Source organism: Passer domesticus, chromosome 1 (assembly GCF_036417665.1).
Source record: "Passer domesticus isolate bPasDom1 chromosome 1, bPasDom1.hap1, whole genome shotgun sequence".
In the NCBI taxonomy this organism is placed as follows: domain Eukaryota; kingdom Metazoa; phylum Chordata; class Aves; order Passeriformes; family Passeridae; genus Passer; species Passer domesticus.
The window spans coordinates 15,199,510-15,224,061 of NC_087474.1; the positions used below are offsets into that span (position 1 = coordinate 15,199,510).

Here is a 24,552-nt window from a genome sequence, read left to right on the forward strand (position 1 = left end):
TGGTGCTTCTGAAGAATTAGATTTCTAGAGGCAGTACCATATTTTACATCTGAAAAATTTTAGGAGTAGGATGAAGGGGTCATGTTTGTCAATTATCATTTTACTAGAAATGGGGAACATCAGGTAGAAATGGAGAGCCTTCTTTGTGGCAGATCTGGGGCTGTTCACTGGATTAAAAAAAGAAAAACAAAAGGGTGAGAGCTGGGCTTTGTGCTGCCCACAGTTGAGCACTGACTATTGCCAGTTTTCTGATAAAACTTAGATGTTAATGGGTGAATTGGGCTGGTGACTGTGCCAGGAATAATGGCACAGTCACCAGCCCAATTCACCCATTAATATTTAATCCCTTCGGCCCTTGTGCTGTTTGACCTTGGTTCCCTGTGGTACACCTATGCCAGAATGAGGATGAATAGAGTTCTGCAGGACCATGTCAGTTACAAAATTCATCCTTCAGTTTCTTATGTGGAAAGTCATTCTACTTTTGGCTATATTTCAGGATTATGCTTGTGAAACCAGTCAAATCTCACACTTCATGTAATATATTCTTTAATTTCATATCTGTTTGGAATTTCTCCAGTGCAAAAGACCTCATTCCCAGAACAGCATTGTGTTTCTTTTCTACTTTGGATTCAGAGATGGACAAATCTGCTGTCTCTCCATAGCTGTTTGTGCCCTGTGCCAGGCCCAGGAGTTGGAGAAAGGCTGTGGCACTGCACAGGAGCCAGGGAGGATGTTCCCTGAGAGTGGCATTGAGCAGCAGCTCCCAGGTGCCCATGTGCAAATGAGAATTGTGTGGTTTAGCAGCTGATGTATACAGCAACTCTTTTATGAGAACCATTTATAAATTTATGGCGCTTGTGAAGCCATTGATGTGGCTTGTAGATTTTTCTCAAAATTTACAGCAATAAAGGACAGTATTTTTGAACTGCATCATGAAAAAGTATAACTCTAATGGTATTGGAAAGTTTCCATATTATTAAGATTATACTAGTGCTCATTATAAAAATTTGAATCAGTTTCATGAGCCATTTATTAAGAAATCAATTGCATTTTGGGATTTGCAGAAAAGTAATTCTGTTTTATTATAATGTGCAGGACCACAGAAAAAGACATGAACATCCCACCCTAAGGAATACAATAGGTCTTCAAATACTAATTGTTTAAAGTGAAAAGCCTAAAGTCTCTGTTGTTTATGGATGTTCCCATACTCTTGAAATCTGGCCCTGTGTGTGTGATGGATACAAAAGTAAGGATCTAATAGAGGAGTAAAAGTCCCTAATCTGTGTAGGACATATATTGCACATCAAAGCTTTTTCTACAATCTGTGAACAAGAATGAAATGTTTTTTCTTTATAAAAATCTTATTGGCAAGACTTACACGAGATTATGTTTTAGCTAGTAAATACATAATAAGCATATGTAAGTGTTTGTAAAATATTTTGTACATGTAGTAACTTTGTGTAAGGCCCCTTTTCAGGACTGACCACTTTGACCAGCTCACCTTATTTAGTAAAGTGTCTACCAACAAATCTTTTCCCTCCCTTATAAAAGTGTATGGTGGGGTAATCTGAAGGAGATTTTCAGTTGGATGAAGAGGTAAAGATGAAAAATAAACTTTGCTTTAGTTTGGCTAAGACTGTTATTTCTCAGAAGATACCAAATGTATGTGACATAATCATGTGCCACCTGCTAGTGTTTCATGGCACATGAAACACTAGCAGGTTTGGCTCCCCCATCACCCTTGGCAAATCTGTCAGCCTTCATATCACTCTTCTCTACTGTTCATGAATATCCCTTACCCTCATCTTCCAGTATTAGCCAAGATTTTATCTTAAAATTCAGTAAAGAATGTGATTACTGGGGGGAAAAAAGGAAACAAAAATATGTGAAAAATTCAATTTATAGTTAAGATATGTATTTCCTAACAACCTTGATAGTGCTGATCATGAAAAAGAAATATTTTTATGATAACTTTACTAGGTAGGAAATATTTGGCAAATGGTGAACTCTCAAATTATTATTATAATTGGCAACTTTGAAGCATTGGAATAGCTCCCTGTTCAAAATACCATGCAATCATTCTTCATCCCAAGAGACATATAAAATTCATAACAACCAGTTGAATTTTGACCATTAACACCAATACCAACTCTGATGAATTTCTGTGTAGTGAAGGTTTAATTAATGTTCACAGGGTCACACATTCCTTAGAGTTTCATAGCTGATGAGATGAAAGATAATCTAGAAAAAAAGAAAAAAAAGTAAACAGAATTCAGTAAAATTTAGTTTAATTCAGTAAAAAAGGAGAAAGAAGAAATGGTAAATGAAAAATAAAGGACTGAGGAAAAGAATGTAAAATAAGTGTGATTCTGCTCTTTCTGCAGGGTTGTAGTCTATGATGAAAGCAGGTAATGAAATTAATGAGCTATGGCTTTGACACCATAAGTAGTACACTGTAGTACCTTTAAAATAATAGTAAATTGCCACAATTGTCTCAGTCTGACTTCAGATTTTATATTCATGACGTAGATAATCAAATTGTTATGTTTCCTAAATAATTAGGATGTGATTGTGTCTGAAAGGTAGCAAGAGTTTTAAGTAGTGAGAACAATGTTGTGTGTTGTTTTGAAGTGTTCCACATTGCTCTAGGCTCAATGGAATCACAGCTCACTCTACACACTGTTATTCCAGAAGCACGCCTGTGCTTCAGCCATGTCTTCTCCCATGTTTGTTTTTCCTATGCTCTCACTAAGCCCCGTTTCTAAGTTTGTTTTATTTCTCCAGAGAACACCTGTCTCTTAGGTTTTCATAAACTATTGCTATAATTTTGTTTTCCTTGCAAAATTTTTTTTGGCTAGTTTCAAATGACACTGCCTCTTCTGTCTGTTCAGTGCTTATGAAGCTTCAACAGTTGCAGGCTGTCCAGCAGTCTGCAGAGGCAACAGTCCTTCCTAGTTCAACCCCATTAACTTTTCTCCTCAGATTCACATCCACTGGTTTCCTAAGTTAGCTGGATACCTAAAATTAAAAAGGCTGTAATAGCATTAAGGCTTTTGTTCTCTTTCTGAGCCAAGTACTAGGCAAAGTTAGAATTGCTTAGGCAGGTCTAATACTGTCACACAAGATCAGTAGCACATCTGTGTTATGGACAGCAAATGTCTCATCTCCAAGTCTCCAGTCAGGGTTTAACAGTGTTATATTACTGTTAACAGTGGTGCTGTTTGTGTAGGATGTTTTCTTTTTAAAATTTAATCCTAGACCCTTTCTCATTCAATTCTATTTGCTTCTAATTTCTACATGTTCTTTTAAAACACATACATGCTTTATTTTCCTCAGATAAAGTGTCCTTACAAAATTGTCCAGATGCATCTGGGGAAGAAATACACTCCTAAACTGAGAATTTCACAATGGAGTAGAAGATAAACTTGCACTGTTAAGATATTATATATTATCTTGGCCAGGTTTTCTGTGGTTTTGGGGTCACCATTTCACTTCTTTCCAAGTTTGAGGTTTAAGAAGTTACTAGGAAAATATTCTGCTATTCCCAGTCCAAGGAAGTAAAAGTTCATATGTTTGCACATGAACTGTTAGACTCTTGCCTCCTCTGTAGTAGAATCCAATTTCTGTGAATCAGAAAAGGAAAGCTAACAGAATGGGTACATGTCTTGGAAGAGTTTTCAAGAGGGAATCAATGCTTGCCTAACAAAACCTCCTGGTTCATGTAGAAAATAATACACATCCTTTTGTTTGGAAACTCATTTATTTTCAATTTCATAAAATATGACCATTTAAAATACATCATTGTATCAGGGTCATGACATATATGTCACTTCTGCCACTGTGTAGGGTCAGGGTCAAGGTATTAATCTGCAACTAAAACAGTGCAGCTTCTGTGCATTGTTGTAGTCCAGTGTGAATGTTTTGAAGTGTTGTGATGCCTGTGATTTTCCACTGGCTTTACTTATATTAATCTGTATGGTTTACATACTGCCAGGCTGGAGCTAAAGAATGCCAGAAGATTCAGGAAGTGGGTCAGGGAATTATTCCATAACTCAGTTAGATTTGTCCATAAGTCATGTCTTAACAAGTTGCAGCTTGTATGTTTTATAAACTAAGATGAAAAATTGGAACTAGTATTTAAACCATGACAAAACTCAGTGTGCTTAGAGATTGACTAGCATAGAAAAATTGCCTTGCTCAAGCATATTGTGAATTTTATACATACTGAGTACTGCAGTACTTAGTCTTTCATTAAGCTTTATCAAAATTTATTTAGATGTTAAAGTATTTTCTTGCAGAAAATTACAAAATTTTCTCTGTGATTTAAGAGAGTAAAGTCCAACAAAAAAAAAAAGTCACAAACTTTTAAACTAAGAATTCTCTTTCATACTTTACTCTTTGTTTTGGATTTTTTGTTTAATAAAAATGACAATATTGCTTTGGGTTGGGATTCCAACTAAACAATTTTTTCCCTGTGGAGTTTTTTTGTTCCATTAATGAATTTTAATTTTAAAAGTCTGGCATAACAGTACTTTCACCAACTATTTTTGGGCTATCACATTATGCTATTTTGTTTGTTCGGTATTTAAAAAAATATATTGACTTGGTATGTTTGGTCTTAATTTTGTCAAGTAGATTGTAATTGCCATTCAGATTATACATACTCATAATCAAAACTGGGCTATTACACAGAAGAATGACAAAATTGCCCACAAGCAGCATTTATTCCCCCTGTTATTTAGCCCTAGGCTTGTTATCACAGACATGCACAGTTAACTACCTATCCAGAATTTACTTAATACAACAGAGCAAATATACTTTTACTCTGGCAAAATAAATTTCAGCCATTGGTCTAAACAGTAAAAAAACTCCATCTTTGACATTGCCATTCAGAGTAAAACAGTTGAAAGGGTCGACTTTAAAGTAAATTTTGTATCTTTCTTTCCTAACCCGCTGAACTGACCTCATCAGTTCAAAAATGAAAGATTTGTATTGACTAGGAATGGTTTAATTTGGATTGGACATCTGCTATTGAAACTTAAGCCTGTATATGTTATTATCTATTATCTATATCTATGATCATAGTATCTATTATGGGTTAATTATTTTTTTAAAATAAAATAAATACCAAAACATTTATTATTTATGTAATTTCATGATAGTGAATCACAGACAGTAGGACTAGAGCAGAATGTAGGAAGTCATTGACTCCATCTGCTTGCCTCCAAAACAGCACCAATTCTTTGTGTGTCTTCTGGACAAATATTTCTCTACCTTTTCTTTCCTGTCCTGGAGATTTCATGACTGCTGTAAGCAATGTGTTCAAGAAATTAAATATTCTTACTATTAAAGTTGGTTTTGTTGAGTCCTTTTTTTTTTTAACCAAGTATAGATCAATCCTGATGCTGTTAAACCCCATTATTTCTCATCTGGACCTGGAGAAGGGATGATGGGCATCTAAAGTGTTCTTTAAACTACCTTCCTATTGTGCTCTTCAGAGTAAACAGTTCCAGTTCCTTCAGTTTTTATGTGGAGATCTTAATTTTGTGATTTTGACATCCTCTGGTCATTATCAACTTTCCCAGTATGTTTTTTGAACTAGGATACCTAGAATGAATGTAGCAATTTGAGCAGTGCCAATCCAAAGAAGGAGGAGTTCTTGTATCTTACAGGTTACAAATCTGGTTATAAGTCTCTCTGTAAAGTTTGCTTTTTTGGTTTGGCAATGCAGTGATATTGATAGATAATAACACCATTGTGTTCTATTGCTAACACCAGATTTCTTCCTACAGTTCTGCAAACTAATCATGGCAGCAGCCAGTTCTCTCAGTTCACGGAGCAGAGTCCATTGAGCTCATCTAGTGTGAAAACATCTGCTATCTAAGTACTTACTGACTAGTTATGTCTTTAGCATAGCCAGAGTGTTCACTATGCAGTCAGAGACATTAAGTAACCATTAGGAGAATACAGTAAAGGTTAATGCATAAAAAAGACCCCTTAATGCTTTTGCTTTCTTGGTTCCATTTGTTGAAATGTTGCCATTGGCTAACAGGGTTTTTCCTCTTGATTGTTACAGAAATAAAAAAAGTGATGATTTGAAATTGTGTATTCCTTGATAACTGTACTTTGGGTTGTGTCTGTATTTGCTTCTGTTTTTCTTTTCATTAGTTTTTGATCTTGCCTGTAGTTCTGTAATTCTCAGTTCTCACAAGTGAGCTTGAGTATTGTAACAGAGACGTTACACATTCAGTGCAAGAAGATGTTTTACTGATAGTGTAACAGTGATACTGGTTTATTTTCATGGATGTATGTGTTATACCGATATATAGAAGAAAGGCACATTTTAAAATAAATCTGTGTTTAATTTCAAGCCTTAAAATTGACTGTTGATCTGCCAGTAGAATCTATTTTGCTTCCAACATATCAGATTTCAAATGGTATAACAACATGATGCAGATTTTATGTCAACTTAATGGAGAGGTAACTATTTCCATGCATGTTAAAATCTATGCTGTAACTACTACAAGACTTACTGTAATGATAACTTCAAGAAAAAAAATAATTGTTGAAACCATCAGCCATATTCCTTATTTTGTAGAACTGATGCTTCAGCACATATGAAAAATATTTTATTGTGGTTTTACATTAAAAACACTTAAAGTGGTGTGTTCATTTTTAAAGCTGAAAAAATAAAATGCATATATATATAATATACGGTTGTATTTTTTATTCATTATAAGAAAACTAAAAGTTGTTTATTTTTTAAAAACTTGGTCCATATTAGGTATCATGTGCCAACCATTGTACATGTAAGATAAGGGTATTATGGCCTACTATGTTATGTAAAAATGCAGCTTCACTGTAGGAGAAGCAGCCCTCAGAAGGAGAGAAATGACTTTCAGGTTAGCAATATACTTCTTACAGTTATGTAAAATAATAAAAACACAAGTTTTCTTTTAAAACACCTGTTGCAAATTGTTTATCAAACAAAGCAAAGTAAGTATCAAAGTCTAATCTGTTAAAAGGCCACAGATTTCATAAAAGGAGAGCTGTTAGTTTTTCTGAGCTGCAGAATATTCTCTGTAGTTTTGTAATCATATTGTAGGGATTTTTAAAAAAATAGTTAAGAATTCTGTAAGTGTGAATAGACTGATTTCTCTAGGAAAACATTTGAGAAATTGTTACATTATTTTATACTCTAGGGCATTTTTTCAAAGGAGATGAAAATATGTTATTAAAGCAAGACACATTTCATTCTGCTGAAGTCAAGATGATAAATATGATTAAAAAATATAATTTGAAAAAAATCGGGAACATCTTTGTCTAGGACACTGTTTAAAAATTACTTTTACATTTAACCACTTTTGTGGGGAAATTTTGTGGTATTTGCTGTTAAAAGAAATGTAGGTAAAAATGATGTAGCACTATGAATATATACTTCATTTATCAGCAGAAATGTTTTGTCTGATGTAAACTACTGGTCTGAAACTTTATGAAGTAGTTCTCTCACATTCTTTTTGGATGTATTTTCTCACTTGTGATTCTTTACTACATTTACAACAACTTGAAGAGCATGTTAAATTTAAATTCCTTTTGTACTGTGTCTGTCATACTGTTTCTGTTTACATTTAAGAAATATGCTTCAGAAGTTCTGGTTTTGTTAGATTTACCTGTTTTATATTAGCAAACATTACTCAGTTTTGTCATATTCTGTGTTTCATTATGATGTCCACAATTCAGCAGAACATTTTCCTCTGGAAAGGCTTGACCAAAAATCCTTTACAGATTCAAAACTCTCATTTAAAAAAGAAAAGAGATGGGCTTGGGCAGCACAGCTCAGATCAGGATGGGAGCCAAAACTTCCCTGGAATGCAGGAGGTGGATGCTGTAGTTTGATTTACTAGGTACTCTAAGTTGTAACTTCCACATTAGTACCAGCTGGCAAGGTTCACTCCAGCTTCTGTTGCAGCTGTAGCTCAGCTCTCCTGGTTTCCATGCAGGTCGGTTCATCCCTGATTTTATTGACAGAAAACCTATGTTACAGGTTTAAAAGAATCCACTGTCATATGGCTTAACTTTCTGTGTTGTGTTCTTTGATTTTTTTCTTTAAGTCTAGTGGCAGTGACTGAAATAGAGCTTATCTTAGCTTATCTTATTCAATAGAGCTTGAATGTTTAGAAAAACATTCAATCTGGTCTATTCACAGCAAGCCATGTTAATAATTTTCTACCTGAGCTATTCACTTATTTGAATATTTATGCCATTTACAGACTTTATCAATAATTCCATTTCTTACTATGTTTGTGTTATTGAACACTATAGAGTCAAAATAGTCTAACATGTTTCTTCTTTGGTAGTAGTTTTACTAGCACGACTAGAAGTGATTGAGTTTTATATTAAACACGCTTTACATATTTGTTAATTATTTGCTTTATTTTAGGGAGGTGATCCAACAGCCACTGTAATTGCACTGTGTTCAATGAGGGATTTCAATCTGTCTGAAGAAACATGTCAGCTGGCCATCAAAGACACTGGATGTCTTGAAGTGTTAATTAATTTGCTTGATACAGAAGAAATTAAATGTCAGGTAGTGAGCTTTGTCAATGAATATGCCTTTTTTATTAGAATATTTTTTTGAGTTTCAAAGTCACTGAGTGTAAAGAAAATTGATTTCTCACTTGACTTTCAGTTTTATTCTTTTCTCCTGATTAAATAAATTTAAAAAATAACCCAGCATTTTAAATAATGTTAATGTTTTTGTATACCTAAATAATGTTTAACTTCTATCGTTTCCCATTATTTAGACTGGTTCATTAAAAATCCTGAAGGAAATTAGTCAAAATATATTGATCAGACATGCAATTGCAGATCTTGGAGGCTTAGAGATCATGGTGAAAATACTGGACTCTCCAGATAACAATCTAAAATGTTTAGCAGCTGAAACCATTGCCAATGTTGCTAGATTTAAACGAGCACGAAAGACAGTAAGGCAACATGGAGGAATCAAGAGATTGGTAAGCAGACATTAAAATTTGTACCCTTGTCATATGCATATTTTTGTTAAAAAAATATTACCATGTGTTGTAAACGTGATCAGTTGTACTGATTACCATAATTAGAAAGCAACATGATATCAAATTTTCCCGTAGATATTAAGAAATTGGTATTTTTTTTAGGTTGAGCTGTTGGAATCTATTTCGGTGGGATCATCATACCAAGTCAAAGACACTGAAACAGTACGCTGTGCAGCTTTGGCACTCTGGAGCTGCAGCAAAAGCAGCAAAAACAAGAAAGCAATCCGTAAAGCTGGTGGCATTCCATTACTAGCTAGATGGCTCAAATGCTCACACGCAAACATCTTGATCCCAATAGTGGGGACACTACAAGAATGTGCCTCAGAGGTGAGTAAACACGTACAGCTAAGTTATTTCTAAGCATTAAAGACATTCACCACTAAAAGGAAATATTACATTCTACAGTCACTTAAATCAGGCCAGTTATCCTATCAGGAAGTCAATGCTTTATGTAATCAAAGTGGTTTTGAGAAGGTCACAGCTTGGATTGAAGTAAAAAAACAAGTGTTTTTTATTTAAAAGGCTAGGAGTAATACATGAAAGAAAAAAGGTGAAATAAAAGCCTTAATCACTTTCTTTTTTTTCTTATTTTTTTTCATCATACTCTACAGATTTGGCAACCTAAGGTGCTGTGTTCTGGTTAAATAATGCATTTAAATTCTATAAAACTAACCTGCAGGTGTGGCCAAGAAGATCCAAGACAGTGCAGGGCAGAATGTGTATCAGGTCTGATCCATTGCAAATAGAAGAAATTTATACATGTGATTTTTCCACAGATTTCTGTGGCATGTTTTACAGCTTTCAGTATATTCAGTTTTTAAATTTGAATACAAATATTTTTTACCATAGCCATGTAAGCGATTACACTAGTGGGGCAGTTCTGTTTAATATCTTTATGAATCTGGTTGAGGGGATTGTGGGCACCCTCAACACACTCAGTGTTTGCAGGCACACCAAGGGTGGGAGTGTCAATCCACTGGAGGGCAGGAAGGCTCTGCAGAGGGCTCCGGACAGGCTGGATCCATCTTCCAAGGCTGGTGGTACAAATGACAACAAGGCCAAGTGACCGGTCCTTCACTTGGGTCACAACAACCCCTGCAGTGCTGCAGGCTGGGGAAGGAGTGGCTGGAAAACTGCATGGCAGGACAATACCTGGAGGGCTGAACATGAGCCACTGTGTGCCCAGCTGGACAAAAAGGCCACTGGCATCCTGGCATTATCAGCAATAATGTGGCCAGCAGGACCAGGGCAGCAATCATCCTCCTGTGCTAGGCACTGCACAAATCCTGTGTTCTGGGTCCCTCAGTTCAGGAAGAACATTGAGGTGCTGGAGTGTGTCCAGAGAAGGATAATGGGGTTGGCGAAGGGTCTGGAGCACAAGGCTGGTGAGGAGCAGCTGAGGGAGCTGGGGGAGTTTAGCCTGAAGAGAAGGAGGCTCGGAGGGGACCTGATCACTTGCTCCAGCTACCTGAAAGAAAGTTGGAGTCAGGTGGGGTTGTTCTCTTCTCCCAGGTAACAAGCAATAGGATCAGAGGAAATTGCCTCGGGTTGAATCAGAGGACATTTAGATTGAATATTAGGAAAAATTTCTTCACTAAACCAGTTGTCAAGCGCTGGAACAGACTGCCCAGGGGAATGGTTGAGTCACCATCCCTGGAGTTACTTAAGAGATGTGCAGATATGGTGCTTAGGCATGCAGTTTAGTGGTGGACTTGGCAGTGCTGGGATAATGGTTGGACTCAATGATCTTAAAGGACTTTTCCAACCTAAATGATTCTATTTGTTTATGATTCTCTATCTTCATTTGAACTTGAGGTGTATTGCATTTCAGATAAAATAATATACATAATTTGTCTTGGTGAATTTGAGGCACAAGACATAATTTTTAAAGAGATTTTACATTATTAAACACTTTGTCTGTTAAAAATTAGCTCCTTGAATTGCACAAATTAATGAATGTTCCATGAGACACAAACCTGGCAGACTTTAGGTTCAGTAAGTATGTATTGAGAAGGTGTCATTTTTGAGGGTTTCTTGTATGGCCTAACTTGGAATGAACACTAAATGCATTTCTTACACAGATGTTTCCCCCACTTAAAAAATTATCCCATTACAATGCCTGTGGGTTAAATTTGGATGACAATACCACTAAAAAATGTTAATTCTAAGAACATGTTTTTCTAACCTTGTTTTTGGAATAGATCTGTTGTTTTGGCTGCTGGTTCTCGATGAAGTGAGTGGGTACTTCTTGATCCCATTCTGAAGCATCTTTTGCTTTCTTGGGTCTGAGCAGGGAGTCTGGACACCTTTCAGAATATTCTGCATTCTTCATAAGCCAAGTGGCTACAGCATAGGCAGTGCAGTACTTCAGTTTACAGGTGATTTGAAGAGCACTGCAGAGAATGTCTGTATTTGCTTACCTCTGAGATCATCAGTAGTATTTTCAAGGCAATGATGACTTGTGCTTACATAAAGTACAAGGCTTCTCAGTATCAAATCCTATAATTGTAGCATTTTATTATTGTTGTGATCTATTAATTGTTAATATGCAGGATTTAAAAGATGCAGTTTATCTTTTTAGCCAAGTTACAGACTTGCAATAAGAACAGAAGGCATGATTGAGAACCTAGTGAAAAACCTGAGCAGTGAACACGAGGAGCTCCAGATGCATTGTGCAAGTGCCATATTTAAGGTAATTTTATTATAATCAGTAGATCAGAACCAGGATTAGCCCTTTGTTCTCATGTCATTGTTAAATTGTTAAATTTCCTTAATCTCACTATTTCTCTAATGTGTAAAAAATTATGGAAATATGACTATTTAATATTATAATTAGGTTCTACTTGCTCTTCTTGCATACAAGCATTAAGTTGCACAGGTAACCAGTGGAGAGTGGTGAGGCATACTGTACATAGAGCTGCTTTGGTTTTTTTGTTTGTTTGCTCCTAAAGGGGGCAATGTGACAGTAAAAGCACTGCTGCATATACAGGAGCAGTTTACTGTCACTCTCTCAGTGAGTTAGCATATTCAGATACTTGAATACAACATTTATGTTTTCTTCTCTATTAACTTTTACTAGTTACAATGTAATACACCTAGCCTTTGAAGACATAATCTTACAGACTTTTCCATAATATATGTGTTTAATATGTATTTTTTTATAGTGTGCAGAAGATGAAGAAATACGTGACCTGGTTAGAAAACATGAAGGTCTACAACCACTGTCTGTTCTGCTTGATAAAAGTGAAAACAAACAACTTTTGGCAGCTGTGACAGGAGCAATCTGGAAATGTGCAATCAGTAGAGAAAATGTGTTAAAGTAACAATTTAATTTTACAAGCATTTCTTACATTATCATGTTTTGATTTTACAGGCCTCTATTGTTTTCAAAACTGTTGTGTTATAATTCTTCAAAATCAGTCGTTATAATCAGCTGGGCTTTCAGCTTAGGTTTTATAGTACTTAAAAATTGCCACCTGACCTCATCAGGGTAGAGTGGAGACAGTGCTAAATTCCTAGAATCTTAACAGTCAATGGAGACTAGTGGTGACTCTAGTTAAGCTGTAGGTCTCTGAGTCAGGAGATGTACTAGCACATAGTAAACATTTGACACGGGGCCATATCTGATATCCCCCCTCCTGTCTGTAGCTTACAAGCCAGAATCACTGCTTCATGGTAGAGAGAGTACTTAGTACACTTTGATGTTTTACATCAAGAGGGACAGAGACCAAATTATCTAATTGTAGGGTAGGTATCTAGTACATATTAGAAATATACTGGAGTCTAGGATAACTAGCCTAGGTGCCTCTCTTCTTGACTATAGAAGGGACTCAGAAAAGTAGCTTAGTCTGGAGACACTCACCTTCTAAATGAGTGGAATTAACTGCTGAGAGTTCTGCTGTGGGTACCAGCAACCTCTCAGTACCCAGTTAGTTACTCAGGGTTCTGAGTAATTATTTGAGAATGTGAAAGTAGGGGTTGTCACTCTCTACCTTCCATGGAGCAGCTTAATGATCAAGAACACTTTACCCTTTCATCTAAAATTAATATAACAAATTCATACATCTTACTTAAAAAAAAGGAATCTGGCTCCACTACCTACGTGCTAAGTTTCCTGCTGAAATTATGCTGCTCTGTATGTAGAGCATGTAGAAAGGTTACAAAGAGTATTAGTAAGGGGTAACATCTTCCTGCTACCCTTGCAGGATAAGCACATGATGATAGATAAAGACTAGGAAGATTTCCAGGTTTTGCATTCTGGCTTTTTACTGTCCTAATTAAGTTCCCAAACTGTTGGTATACAGGCCTATGGTCTTTACTTCCTCTACTGCTCACCTACTGCTTTTTGCATTCTTAATGGCACAGTAACCTAACTTTTCATATGGATGTATCCTCCTTTTCTGTGGACTTTAGGTTTGTGCAGAGGTATCCTGATTTTGGATCAATCAGTGATGAGACAGACTGAATGGCTCTCTCTGTACTAGTAAACTAAACAGGGCCAAATCTTTCAGGTTTCAGGCTCTATGTTAGGATTATCCATAATCCTAACTGCCAGCACAGTCCCTTACACAGTTTGCCAGCAAATGCTCTCCCAGACAATGCCCAGACACTCCTCGGGAATGGTGCAGGCAACAGATTGTTCCCATTAGGCAGAATATGGGTGAGGCCACCCTGCATTGTGAGGATAAGAGATTTTAGCCATATGGATGCTCTGTTGTGCTTCTTGTCCTCAGGGCTAGAGAATGAGCCCTAGACTGTTTTATTTATTAGTATAGCTGTAGCCAATAATTCTGTCCAACTGCAAACAGATTTTTGTTGGGCTACTCACATATCTTTGGCAAGTGCTTGATGCTCACAAAGGTTACTAGCCCGGCACAGCTCCAGCTGAATTCACGTGTTATGTAGTGCTGAGTCTGAAGCAGTAAACCCTGTCCAAACTCAAGATGGGAGGGCACTGAAGAAAAGGGAGTGAGGATGAAAACACCTAAGGGATGGAAACACCTAAGTAGATCTGGAGGGATGAGCCTGAGTCTGGCACAAAGCTAGAACTAACAAGCCAAGCCCTACTGGCTCCTGAAGGGGCACTTAATTATCTCTGAAGTGCTCCAGAGTATTTCCTGTGCCTGGAGGTCGCTGCTGAGATGTGCTGACTCAGCCGTGAGCCGGGGCAGGTGCCTGTGCCCGTGCCTGTGCTGTCCCTGTGCCTGTGCCTGTGCCTGTGCCTGTGCCTGTCCCTGTCCCTGTGCCTGTGCCTGTGCCTGTCCCTGTCCCTGTGCCTGTGCCTGTCCCTGTGCCTGTCCCTGTGCCTGTCCCTGTGCCTGTGCCTGTGCTGTCCCTGTCCCTGTGCCTGTCCCTGTGCCTGTCCCTGTCCCTGTGCCTGTCCCTGTGCCTGTGCCTGTGCCTGTCCCTGTCCCTGTGCCTGTGCCTGTCCCTGTGCCTGTCCCTGTGCCTGTCCCTGTGCCTGTGCCTGTGCTGTCCCTGTCCCTGTCCCTGTGCCTGTGCCTGTCCCTGTCCCTGTCCCTGTGCCTGTCCCTGTGCCTGTGCCTGTCCCTGTCCCTGTCCCTGTGCCTGTCCCTGTCCCTGTCCCTGTCCCTGTCCCTGTGCCTGTCCCTGTGCCTGTCCCTGTGCCTGTCCCTGTCCCTGTGCCTGTCCCTGTGCCTGTGCAGCTCCTGTGCAGCTGGCGGGGGAGCGGCCGTTCTGCTCCTGGACACAAGATGGCCAGAGCCAGCAGGTCTGTCTGAGAGCAGCCTGCCCACTGCACAGCCAGCTCACAGCGTTCCATCTGTGAAGAACATGAAATGCCATCAAAAATCAGTTTTGTTTTGTTATTTTTAAAAAATATTTGCTTTTTTTCTCCTTTTTTCATGCTGTTGATGCTTACTCTTGAAAAAAAATTGTAGGGATACTTCCAAATTACAGTGAACAAGGAGACGAAAATATCTCTTTAAGCAAAGGTTTGAATGATGAAAAACAAAAGTTTCTAATTTCTCAGTTACTTTAATTCCTATACTGATAATCCATCTTGGAAAGATTAATTTTTATTTTAACATCTAATTCTGCCATGAAAATCTCAGAAATACTCATTTTTTTTGTATAAAAGAAAAGCCACATGAGCAACTGATTCTTGGAAAATAGTTTTTGTAGCTCAAGCAGGTGTTCCCAGAAGCTAGGGGCTGGGAGGAAAGCACAAATGAGAACTCAGTACTCTCAGAGAAACTTTCTCTGATAATTAGATTATATACAGGTTAGATCTAGCTTGATATACCACATGGAACTATCAGGGTGTATCAGAAAATGTATAAATGAAGATGCAGTATTTGTTAAGTGTTAAGAATCCCCTGAGTTTTAAACAAAACAAAACAAACAAAAAAAAAAAAAAAAAAAAAAAAAAAAAGCCAAATTAAATCCTTAAAAATTATTCCAGCACCGAGGGAAAAAATCCTGTTATGAAAGGTGAACTTTTGAGGTTTCGCATACATCTTTTTGTAGGAGAGGACTGTCAAGATTTTAAAAACCATATTTTTGATTCTCAGTATCAAAAGTTCTACGAAGAATGGGGAAAGTGTTAATAAAAGAGTCAAGTCAAATTTCTGTTATTTCTTAATTGCAAGTTGGAATCTAACATTGTGCTATGGAAATGTATTAGAACTATGGTTCTGACATCAGGAAAATGCAGTGTATTAGGCCTAAACTAAATCTAGAACTGCTCAGGGTAAACTCTCTAAAGGCTTATATTTAGTGAAAAGGAAGGGCCATCCTTTGGTTCAGAGAGTGGAGGATGGGCTGGTACAATACTACTCTAGTTATTGGTAACATAGCAGGGAAAAGTGCTGGAAGTAAAGATAGCACATTAATTGCCAGTCTTCTGGTTTTTTTCAGATGTTTGTTGCTGTTGCATCTACATGTCAAGTTAAAAAACAAACTACTCAAGAGGTTCTTAGACAGCTAAACTGTAGAAATGTAGTTAGAAAGTTAGAGTAAGACATGAGGCTGTATGTCACACTTAGAATAATTGATTGGAATGGTTTACCTGTATTGGGATTTCTTCAGCAAGATGATTTACATACAGAAATTAAAACTTGTACTTCAATTATAATAATACTTTAATTATAAAATTAAGCTTATATTGGTAACATACTGAAAATATCAACTTTGGATTTATTGCTGTCTTTTAGATTTCAGGAATATAAAACTATAGAAACTTTGTTAACATTGCTTACTGATCAGCCTGAAGAGGTCCTTATAAATGTCATTGGAGCACTGGGAGAATGCTGCAAAGAGGAAGAAAATCGAGACGCCATCCGCAGATGTGGTGGAATTGCACCTATAGTGAAGTTACTGACTGCAACTAATCGGGCCCTGCTTGTGAATGTCAACAAAGCAGTGGGAGGTTGTGCAATGGATCCTGAAAATATGGCGTAAGTTATTCATATTCACAGCATTTTAAATATTGAAAACCAGTTCAGTTATTCTGGTGCAAATATAGACAATTCTATTTCTATTTCTGATTTAAAATATTTTTTGCTTTTTACAGCAATGTGTGGGTTAGTTACATACTACTGTAAATTTGAAATAGATAAAAAAACTATTAAGGAAATATATAGAATGTAAAGTCTTTGCATTTTGAGAAAAATCAAATAAACCTTTAGTAAATTGATTTTTGTTTAAGTTGAAATTCAAAGTTACAACCACCATTTTAAAGTGCTGCAGTAGTAGAGTATTACTTGTATATCTCTTTTGTCCCTCTCCATCATTCCTTTTGTGAACTCAGACAATTTTGGACCCTTTTCTGCCCTCTTACTCCTTTGCAAAATCAAAGGAAAAGACAGTCTTTGATTTTGAGATGTGGATTTGTACAAATTACGAAGATCATTGAGTTTTATGATTAAGTGTTCAATTAAATGTTGAGGTCGGCATTTGCTGTGCTTACTGTTCTCTTACAAGGATATTTACTTCAAGATTCTCAGCATATTTCCCTCCTTATACATAAAGGAGGTCAGAAAGAGAGTTTTATTAAGCTCCTCCTGTTCTGATTTGCATAATTCACTTGATATTCATATAGCAGTGCAGGGAATTCTTTTCCTGAATAAGGCTTTTGTTTTCATGCTTTGGCTGTCACCCAGTGGCAAAAGGCTGGATGGTACACAACCATAAACATGGGTTGTATGAGCAGTTAGCCATGTAGCATGAAAGTATAAATAAATGAAATCATTCTAGTGACATTTCTCACTAAAAAACAGCCTTTAGCATAATATATTAACCTAAGAGAATTAGCATTGCAAATACTGAGAAACTTAAATGCCAATAAACATAAACTGATATTTATAAAACCTCAGACATACTCCAGTACTCAGAACTGTCACTTGTAGTATCCAGCATGGACTGCTTCATACTGGAATGTGTTCAGTATAAGCAACAAAAAAAAAAAAAAGGCAAGTTGCCGCTGAAAATTGTGATAGAACAAAGTCTGTCTTGTCTTTGAGAAGGAGAAAGTACAGGTTTGGGACAACATTTGTATTATAGAGTTTGTAAAGAGTGAACAAAGGAATCAAATATTGAATTTGGTTCATATAAAACATTCTCTCTTGAAATTCTGAACTTTAGAACTGTTCTTAAAAGTATTTCAAAACATTAGCAAGTAAGTTAAATAAGTGAAACTATACTTTTTGGTACTACAAAAAAATGTTACACAAAAATTATTAGCATGACTGTGCCATGTACCTGATGTATTGTACTAGCTATGCTTTGTAGTACTAGAAAAGATAATGCTGCTATGTTTTTACCAAAGCATGATTCATCTAAGTGTAAATAAATTCAGCAAAATTTTAAAAAGTAATGCTTAGTTAAAACATTGACAGCAGTGTAACTGCTCATATGTCTAAATTACTTCCTTGGTTGAGTGCTCTACCTCTTCACAGGGCACTTACAAGCAACCTCCCCTCCCACCACTGACCCCCACCTCTCTCTGAAAAAAAAAAAAAGAAAAAGAAAAAAAAAAAAGTCCATTCCTCTCTCTTCTCCTCCTCTCAGATCAGTACAGCAGAAGTTGAAATTGTGTCTCCTCATCCAAAGTGCTCTCCTTTTTGGGAAGAACAAGTCACCAAAGACATGAAATACACGCACACACACACACACACATAGAGTCTGTAGTATGACTCTTGTCTGTTTGCAAAACTGAGGCTTAAAACAATAAATAGCCTTGTTAGAAACTACTGTGGAGGTCTGTCTCTTTCTGTAAATATTTTCTGAAGTTCTTTATCAAAAAGACACAAGGGTGTGGAAATATGCCAAGATTACCTTCAAGATTACCTTCTAGAAAGAAGCCAGGAAAAGCCCCTGGCAGCCTGTAAGTATATACAGGTGATGAGAATTTTCTGTTGCAGCAGGTTGATGCTTAGGTGTTCATGATCTTTCAGATTCATGTAGCTGGATCCTTATTACATTTCTTATTTCATAATCACTTATTTCTCAGAATGATTTGACAGGTTCTAGGTAATCAGTTCTCTACTGTCTTTTTCCTACCACATTTGTCTGGCCCATCTTGAGGCTTGGGGTTTGGTTTTTGGGGTTTTTTTTGGTCATATGATACAGAAAAGTTTTGTTTACAGTGTAACTTTTTTACTTTGGCATTATAGAAACTTTTAAAATTATGATAGTTTTCCTGGATTCTGCTATCGTTGACTTTCATATGTAGTAAAATTTAAGCCCACATAAGAATTGAGATTTTTCAGATATATTCTTATATTTCATTAGCTGCAAGTGTGTTTAACAAAGTGTGACTTAGAGATTCACTATTCAGTTTAGCAGGCCTCTACTTTGAATGTGCTTATCCTTGCAGCAGTAGGTGTGTGAAGACCATGCATACCAAGAGTGGAGCTCACATAATTTCTGTAAATGAGACAGATATATAAGGAAGAGGTTATGATTAACATAAGAAATAATCATTATGGACTAGAAAAAGCTGGGAATATTCTTTGAAGCAGTGCAGTCAAATTCTGAGGGAAATATTGTGCTGTTATTTTATGTTCCATGGAAGAAGCTTGCACTGGCAAAGAGAGACTAATAGATAGGCATAGGTGAATGTACATGTTCTATATGTCTTTTAAATATTTTATTTCTGCCTAGTTGACATTGTGCCTCTTACAACTACTGGAGTAACTAGTGTTACTTTTCTGCACCAATCCTTTACTTCAGGGCAACTTGAAGGAATTACATGATTCTTACTGACTCTATTGAGCTATTTAAAATAAAAAACAGCAGCCAGCTTCTCTCACAGCCAAAAATGATTTGACTTATCCAAAAAACCCAACATGTGACTGAACTTCCTTGCACTTATGTAGACAGCATGAAGCTGTTCTCCATACTTGGTCTGCTGTACCACCACTGACAGAGATGTTGCTGTTTATTTTTTTAATGTATATTTATCTTTTTGAGGAACTTTTTATAAGTTACTAACTTTCTTTAACTAAAAACAAAGGACTTGTGCTTATTCTTTGACTGACAATAGATTTTCATTTGCCCTTTCCATTTGAAAATCCATAGACTGAATCACTGGCATTCAAGACTGAGGGCTTGGACTAAAACGTGCAATTATTTTAGCCAAGCAGATGGAGTTTGAGTCATTGGTATATAATACTATTTATCAAAGCAGTCAGCAGCAACCAGTGAAAGTTTTAAGAAAAAATGCTAAATTGTGGTTTCAAAAAAGATGAGATTACATTCTGACAGAATTAAACCCTGTAATCTTACCAGTGAGCACAATACAGAGTCAGTATAACTTTGTTTATTTACATTTGTATTTGTGGTCTAAATTGGCAGGCAATTAAACTGAAGTTCTCAAAGTTCTGGTAAGTAACATTTTAGCAGAGAAAGATGATAGATATGACAAACAGATGTCTAGGCTGTGTGCACTCGTGTGTGTTTAAGCAATTCATGTTGACATTTCTACTGGAAGTGTTCAATATTAAGTTTTGACTTGAAAGAGAGGTACTATTTCAGATTAACAGTTTTGCTAATTTCAGATATGTTTAAAAAAGCAACGTAAATTTCTAGAATTGCAAGACATATCTTGCTCATAATGTTCAATGATATAATCATAATGAGATTCTTAAATAATGTGAAAAGTCTTCATTAGGCAGCTTTTGCCTGTGAACACAGAACAAAAGTAATTTTAAAAAAATTATCTTAAATTGACCAATCTGCACTGGTCAGAGAACAAATACCAATTCACTGTAACCTAAAAATTGCAGTAATCTCTGAATGGGTTCAATTGCATAAAATTATTTGCCCATAAGACCTATTCTATGTACACCATACATATGTTCTGTGTTGGAAGCAGGAAGGTGTTTTGGTCCTACACCTTGCAGCTGCCTTTTAGTAGGAGTGATGATGGCAGCTGAAAATATCCCTTCACCTCTGCTCTGATCATGTCTGGTCAGCACAGGAGCACATGACAGGAGTGCCTCTTCAGCCAGTTCTAATTGCCATTGCAATTTCTTTTGGTTATTTTGAGGAGCAGAATAATATTCTAAATTATATCATTATAATTACTATATTATATAAGAACTATATAATAACTCTATTATAAATTAAAATTCTGAATTATATCTATTTTAAATTATATCAGTGATCAAACAAGATCAGTCTGTGACAGAGAGCTTTGAATTAGAAGAGATGGCCCAGTTCTACTGTGAGATGCCTTGGCTATGCTAAGGAATAGAGACACAACAATTCAGAACCTGGGCTCTTGCCTTTGAACTCTACATATTCCTGTATTGTTATGTATTTACAGTGAAGGACCAAGTGGCTTATAATAAACTTTACATTTGTAGTGAGTTTCATGCCTGTTTAGATTTTGACTGTTAATTGTATTCTGAACACATTACATACACACATACATACAAAAGCAGATCAACTATTCCATAAAGTGTTTGGATCTTAAGACTGTTATATCAGCTAAATATTGTATTATTGCAGCTTTTATGAGATTACATTCAGATTTCAAATAAAATGTTTTGTATTTTTGTTAAAAAAACCTGTCTTTTAACAGTCCCATGAGTGATTGCTTGCTCCAAATGTTAGTTTAGTTTAATTTTATCAACAGAATATCAACAAATTACAATAATATAAATTACTTGAATGACTGAAGCCAGAGAGTGAATAATGTTCTAACTGTGGATGAATACAGAATTGAATACCAACCAAAGTACATTTGCTTTGCTTTATGTTTGCTTATATTTATTGTGGTAAGAAGCTTTATTACTTCATCCTGCTAATAATATTATAATCCATTGTGGGAGGAAAATTAGGTACAAAAACTATATAAAAGAGAAAATCATAATGTTGTTTAGCATTATGCCATCAAAGCTAGAATTTTCAAGATTACAGGTCTATTTTCCTCTCTCTGTTTTTGTAAAGAAAACTGAATGTGTATTTTTTGTCAGCTTCAAAAAGGAGTTTTTATATAGGAAGGAAGTTAATGTCTAAGCACTTTTATAGAGGAAACATTTTTCAGGACCATTTATTTTAGTGTTCTCTTTGCTGTAAAGGCAAATGCACTCATTCAGCACCCATTTTCTTCATCTACTGGATTGTGTAGTGAAACCATAGGAAGATTTAAAAATTGAACTTTTTAGCACTGCTTTTTAGATTGGCAAATATATGTTCTCAGGAAAATGAAAATAAAGTTTGTTCTTGCACGGTGATTACACATTTACAGTTCTTCCAGAGTGAGAATTTAAGAGCATCATTCCTGTATGTATAGGTATTTTTAGTTGTGTTAATCTACTGTAATAAACTGCAAGTAATCAGTGATGAACAATGTGACTTGGAGGTTTTATTGTTTTGTTTCTGCTGTTTCCTTCCTAGTTTAATTTTATGCATGTTGAATGGATAGAGAACTATACTTTCACATAGTCTGAGCTGGGTTCTGTTGATCTAAGACAAATAGTCTTTAAGCAGAAGGAGAAACTGTTCTTCAGCAAATTAGTGGTAGAGGGAGGGTAGTTTACCTTGAAATACTGAAGACCAGAAAACTGAAAAGAAAATGAAAGTAAACTTCCAATTGAAAAGGAAGCTTTAAAAGAATCAGAAAGATAAATCTGCCTAGAGGTTGTTTTTTTAAGTCTGGTAGAAAAATCTGAGCTCAGTGTTTGGCTTCTATCTCTTGATTTTTATATACTTGTTGGAGCTGGGTCATTTATATTTAGACCTTCCTGGGAGGAAATACCCCATGTTGGTAAATGATCAGTACTCTGCTTGACTAGAGGAAAGATTCATAGGTTTTTTTAATTAATTCCAATATAGGAAAAAAATTCCTTGTACTTTCTGAAATGAGAGGAAAGTAATGTTAAAATTGCTTAAAAGTGTTTGAGGTTTGGACGGACTTAAAAGTTTGTTTTGAAACTTTTACTTAAGTCATCATTACGATGTCAAAATATATGTGTAATTGTGTAGTTTGTGCTCCCATTATTTTATTTTGTTGTGTTAGGACTTCTGAATTTGTCCTTTGATGATTTTCTTGCAATTGATTTGGAGATGAGTGACTAAAATAAGCTATACTGAAACCGGCAGATCTTAAAAATCTTAAAGGATATTAGCCTATCCATAGCTTTGTTCAAAAAGTATTATTTTGAAAAACATAGTTGTTTAAACAGTTTGCATAAAATGTTATGAATAAAGTCCTTACTTATTTTAGACAGACTTCATGTCCTTGTTTATTTTTTCTGCTTCAAATGATGATAGAATTACACACAAAGTTCATTTTATAGTTAGTTTTAAAATTTCCTGGCAAAGCATATATAGTGAACACAAATGAGATGCTTTACCTGCTGTTTTTAAGCTCTCTTAAAAATGTGTTTTGAATTCTCTTGCATTTACAATTAAAGCTAGAAACACATTATATGCAATGGAATTTTTTACTTGTGAGGTTAGACAATGAAGGTGTCCTTGCTTCTCTTCAACTTCAGCTCATCTGCTTTGAGTTTAACACAGTTTTTTGAAAAAAGACATGTTGGTAAAGGCTAGTAAGTTTTCTCTGACCTTCCTTTCTATTTAGGGCTTTCATTGGAACCTAATGTGAAGTTATGATCCCCAAGCCTGATCGATACGTGAACATAACACAGATGGTGTAGAGATGATTCTGATGCTAATTCCTTTTTCAGTTAGTCATGAAGATACTTTGATTATAGTATGTTTAAATAGTTATAACATAGTGCTCAGTGTTGGTCTTCTTAGGAAGGAACATATGGGAAACAAGTTACACGTTATTCATGCCCAACAAAGGATGCTCTGTAGTGTGACCATTTTAATTTCTAATGCTTGATTAGAAACATAGTTTTTTAAAATATGTCATAGAGCAAGGTAAATACATTAAGCATAGACTGAATAAAAAGTTAAGTACATAGTTTTGGGCATAAATATTTGTTTTGGAAAGTATTTGTTACTATATGAAAGAAGCCAGTATGCTCAAACTCAGATTTCACTTTGCATGTAGATCATTAAAAAGTCACATGCTTGTTTTCACATTTATGAGTTCTGGTTATAATGTAGCTTACTTTATCTTCTATAAGCACTCTGAATGACAGTGCTGGAAAAAATAAACAACATTAATGAGATTTAGTTAGAAAACATTCTGTCTTTACATCAGTTATTGGCACCCATCTGTTATAGTGGGCACTGTTTGTTGAGTATGTTGATGGCGATTAGCTGACAATAAAACACAAGCACTTGCATAAAGCAAAACAGTATGTCAGAATCATGCCAGTGTTTCCTAGAGCAGTGTTCCAAACAAACTGATATAATTTGAGATTCAACATCGTATACTCCATAATTAATGTTCCCTTTTTTGGTCTGTTTCTGCAATAGGATAATTGACAGTCTAGATGGAGTCCGTTTGCTATGGTCATTGTTGAAAAATCCTAACCCAGATGTTCAAGCAAGTGCAGCTTGGGCTCTTTGTCCTTGTGTTGAAAATGCTAAGGTAAGAAAGTATTTAAAGTGACAGTTTTGTTATATATATACTCATATAATTTTTATATTTGGATATTTTCCAGCAATACTTTGCTCTTTGCTATCTACACTCTCTTTATTTTATTCTGTTAACTGCTTAAAAAACATGTGTATTTACTTTTCAAAAGTGGATAGTCCTCCATTTAGCACCCATTATATAATCTCTATTGCCTTTACAGTGTTTTCTGTATTGACAAATATATTTATCAGTACCTAAGCTTACTGTTCCCAAATAAAGCATGATGAAAATCTGACAATGCTGAAAACAGAAAGCTTCTACTCACAGGCTATGAATAGCATGGGTAGTTGTAGTTGTTCTCCACTGTGGTCTACTTCAGCTGTGTTCTCAAGAGACCATCATTTGGTTTTAGAGCATATTTTAGACTCAGTGCCAATATAATCTTCAGGTTTTCTGCTCAGACTGCCAACAAAAAGTGCCAGTTGTGAATAGTGGTGGTTGTGCAGGTCA

General features: G+C 35.9%; 1 protein-coding gene across 6 annotated transcripts in view; it reads left to right on the plus strand.

The window, feature by feature from the left end:
• The window catches only part of ODAD2 (outer dynein arm docking complex subunit 2), a 67,804-nt gene that overhangs the window by 10,030 nt on the left and 33,222 nt on the right, over positions 1-24,552 (plus strand). For all 6 annotated transcript variants that reach the window (XM_064405248.1, XM_064405179.1, XM_064405401.1 and 3 more), the window contains 7 exons: positions 8,441-8,587; positions 8,805-9,014; positions 9,177-9,401; positions 11,656-11,766; positions 12,239-12,393; positions 16,250-16,492; positions 23,940-24,054. In XM_064405248.1, coding sequence (XP_064261318.1) covers positions 8,441-8,587; positions 8,805-9,014; positions 9,177-9,401; positions 11,656-11,766; positions 12,239-12,393; positions 16,250-16,492; positions 23,940-24,054 — 1,206 coding nt within the window. The remainder of the gene's footprint in view (positions 1-8,440; positions 8,588-8,804; positions 9,015-9,176; positions 9,402-11,655; positions 11,767-12,238; positions 12,394-16,249; positions 16,493-23,939; positions 24,055-24,552) is intronic.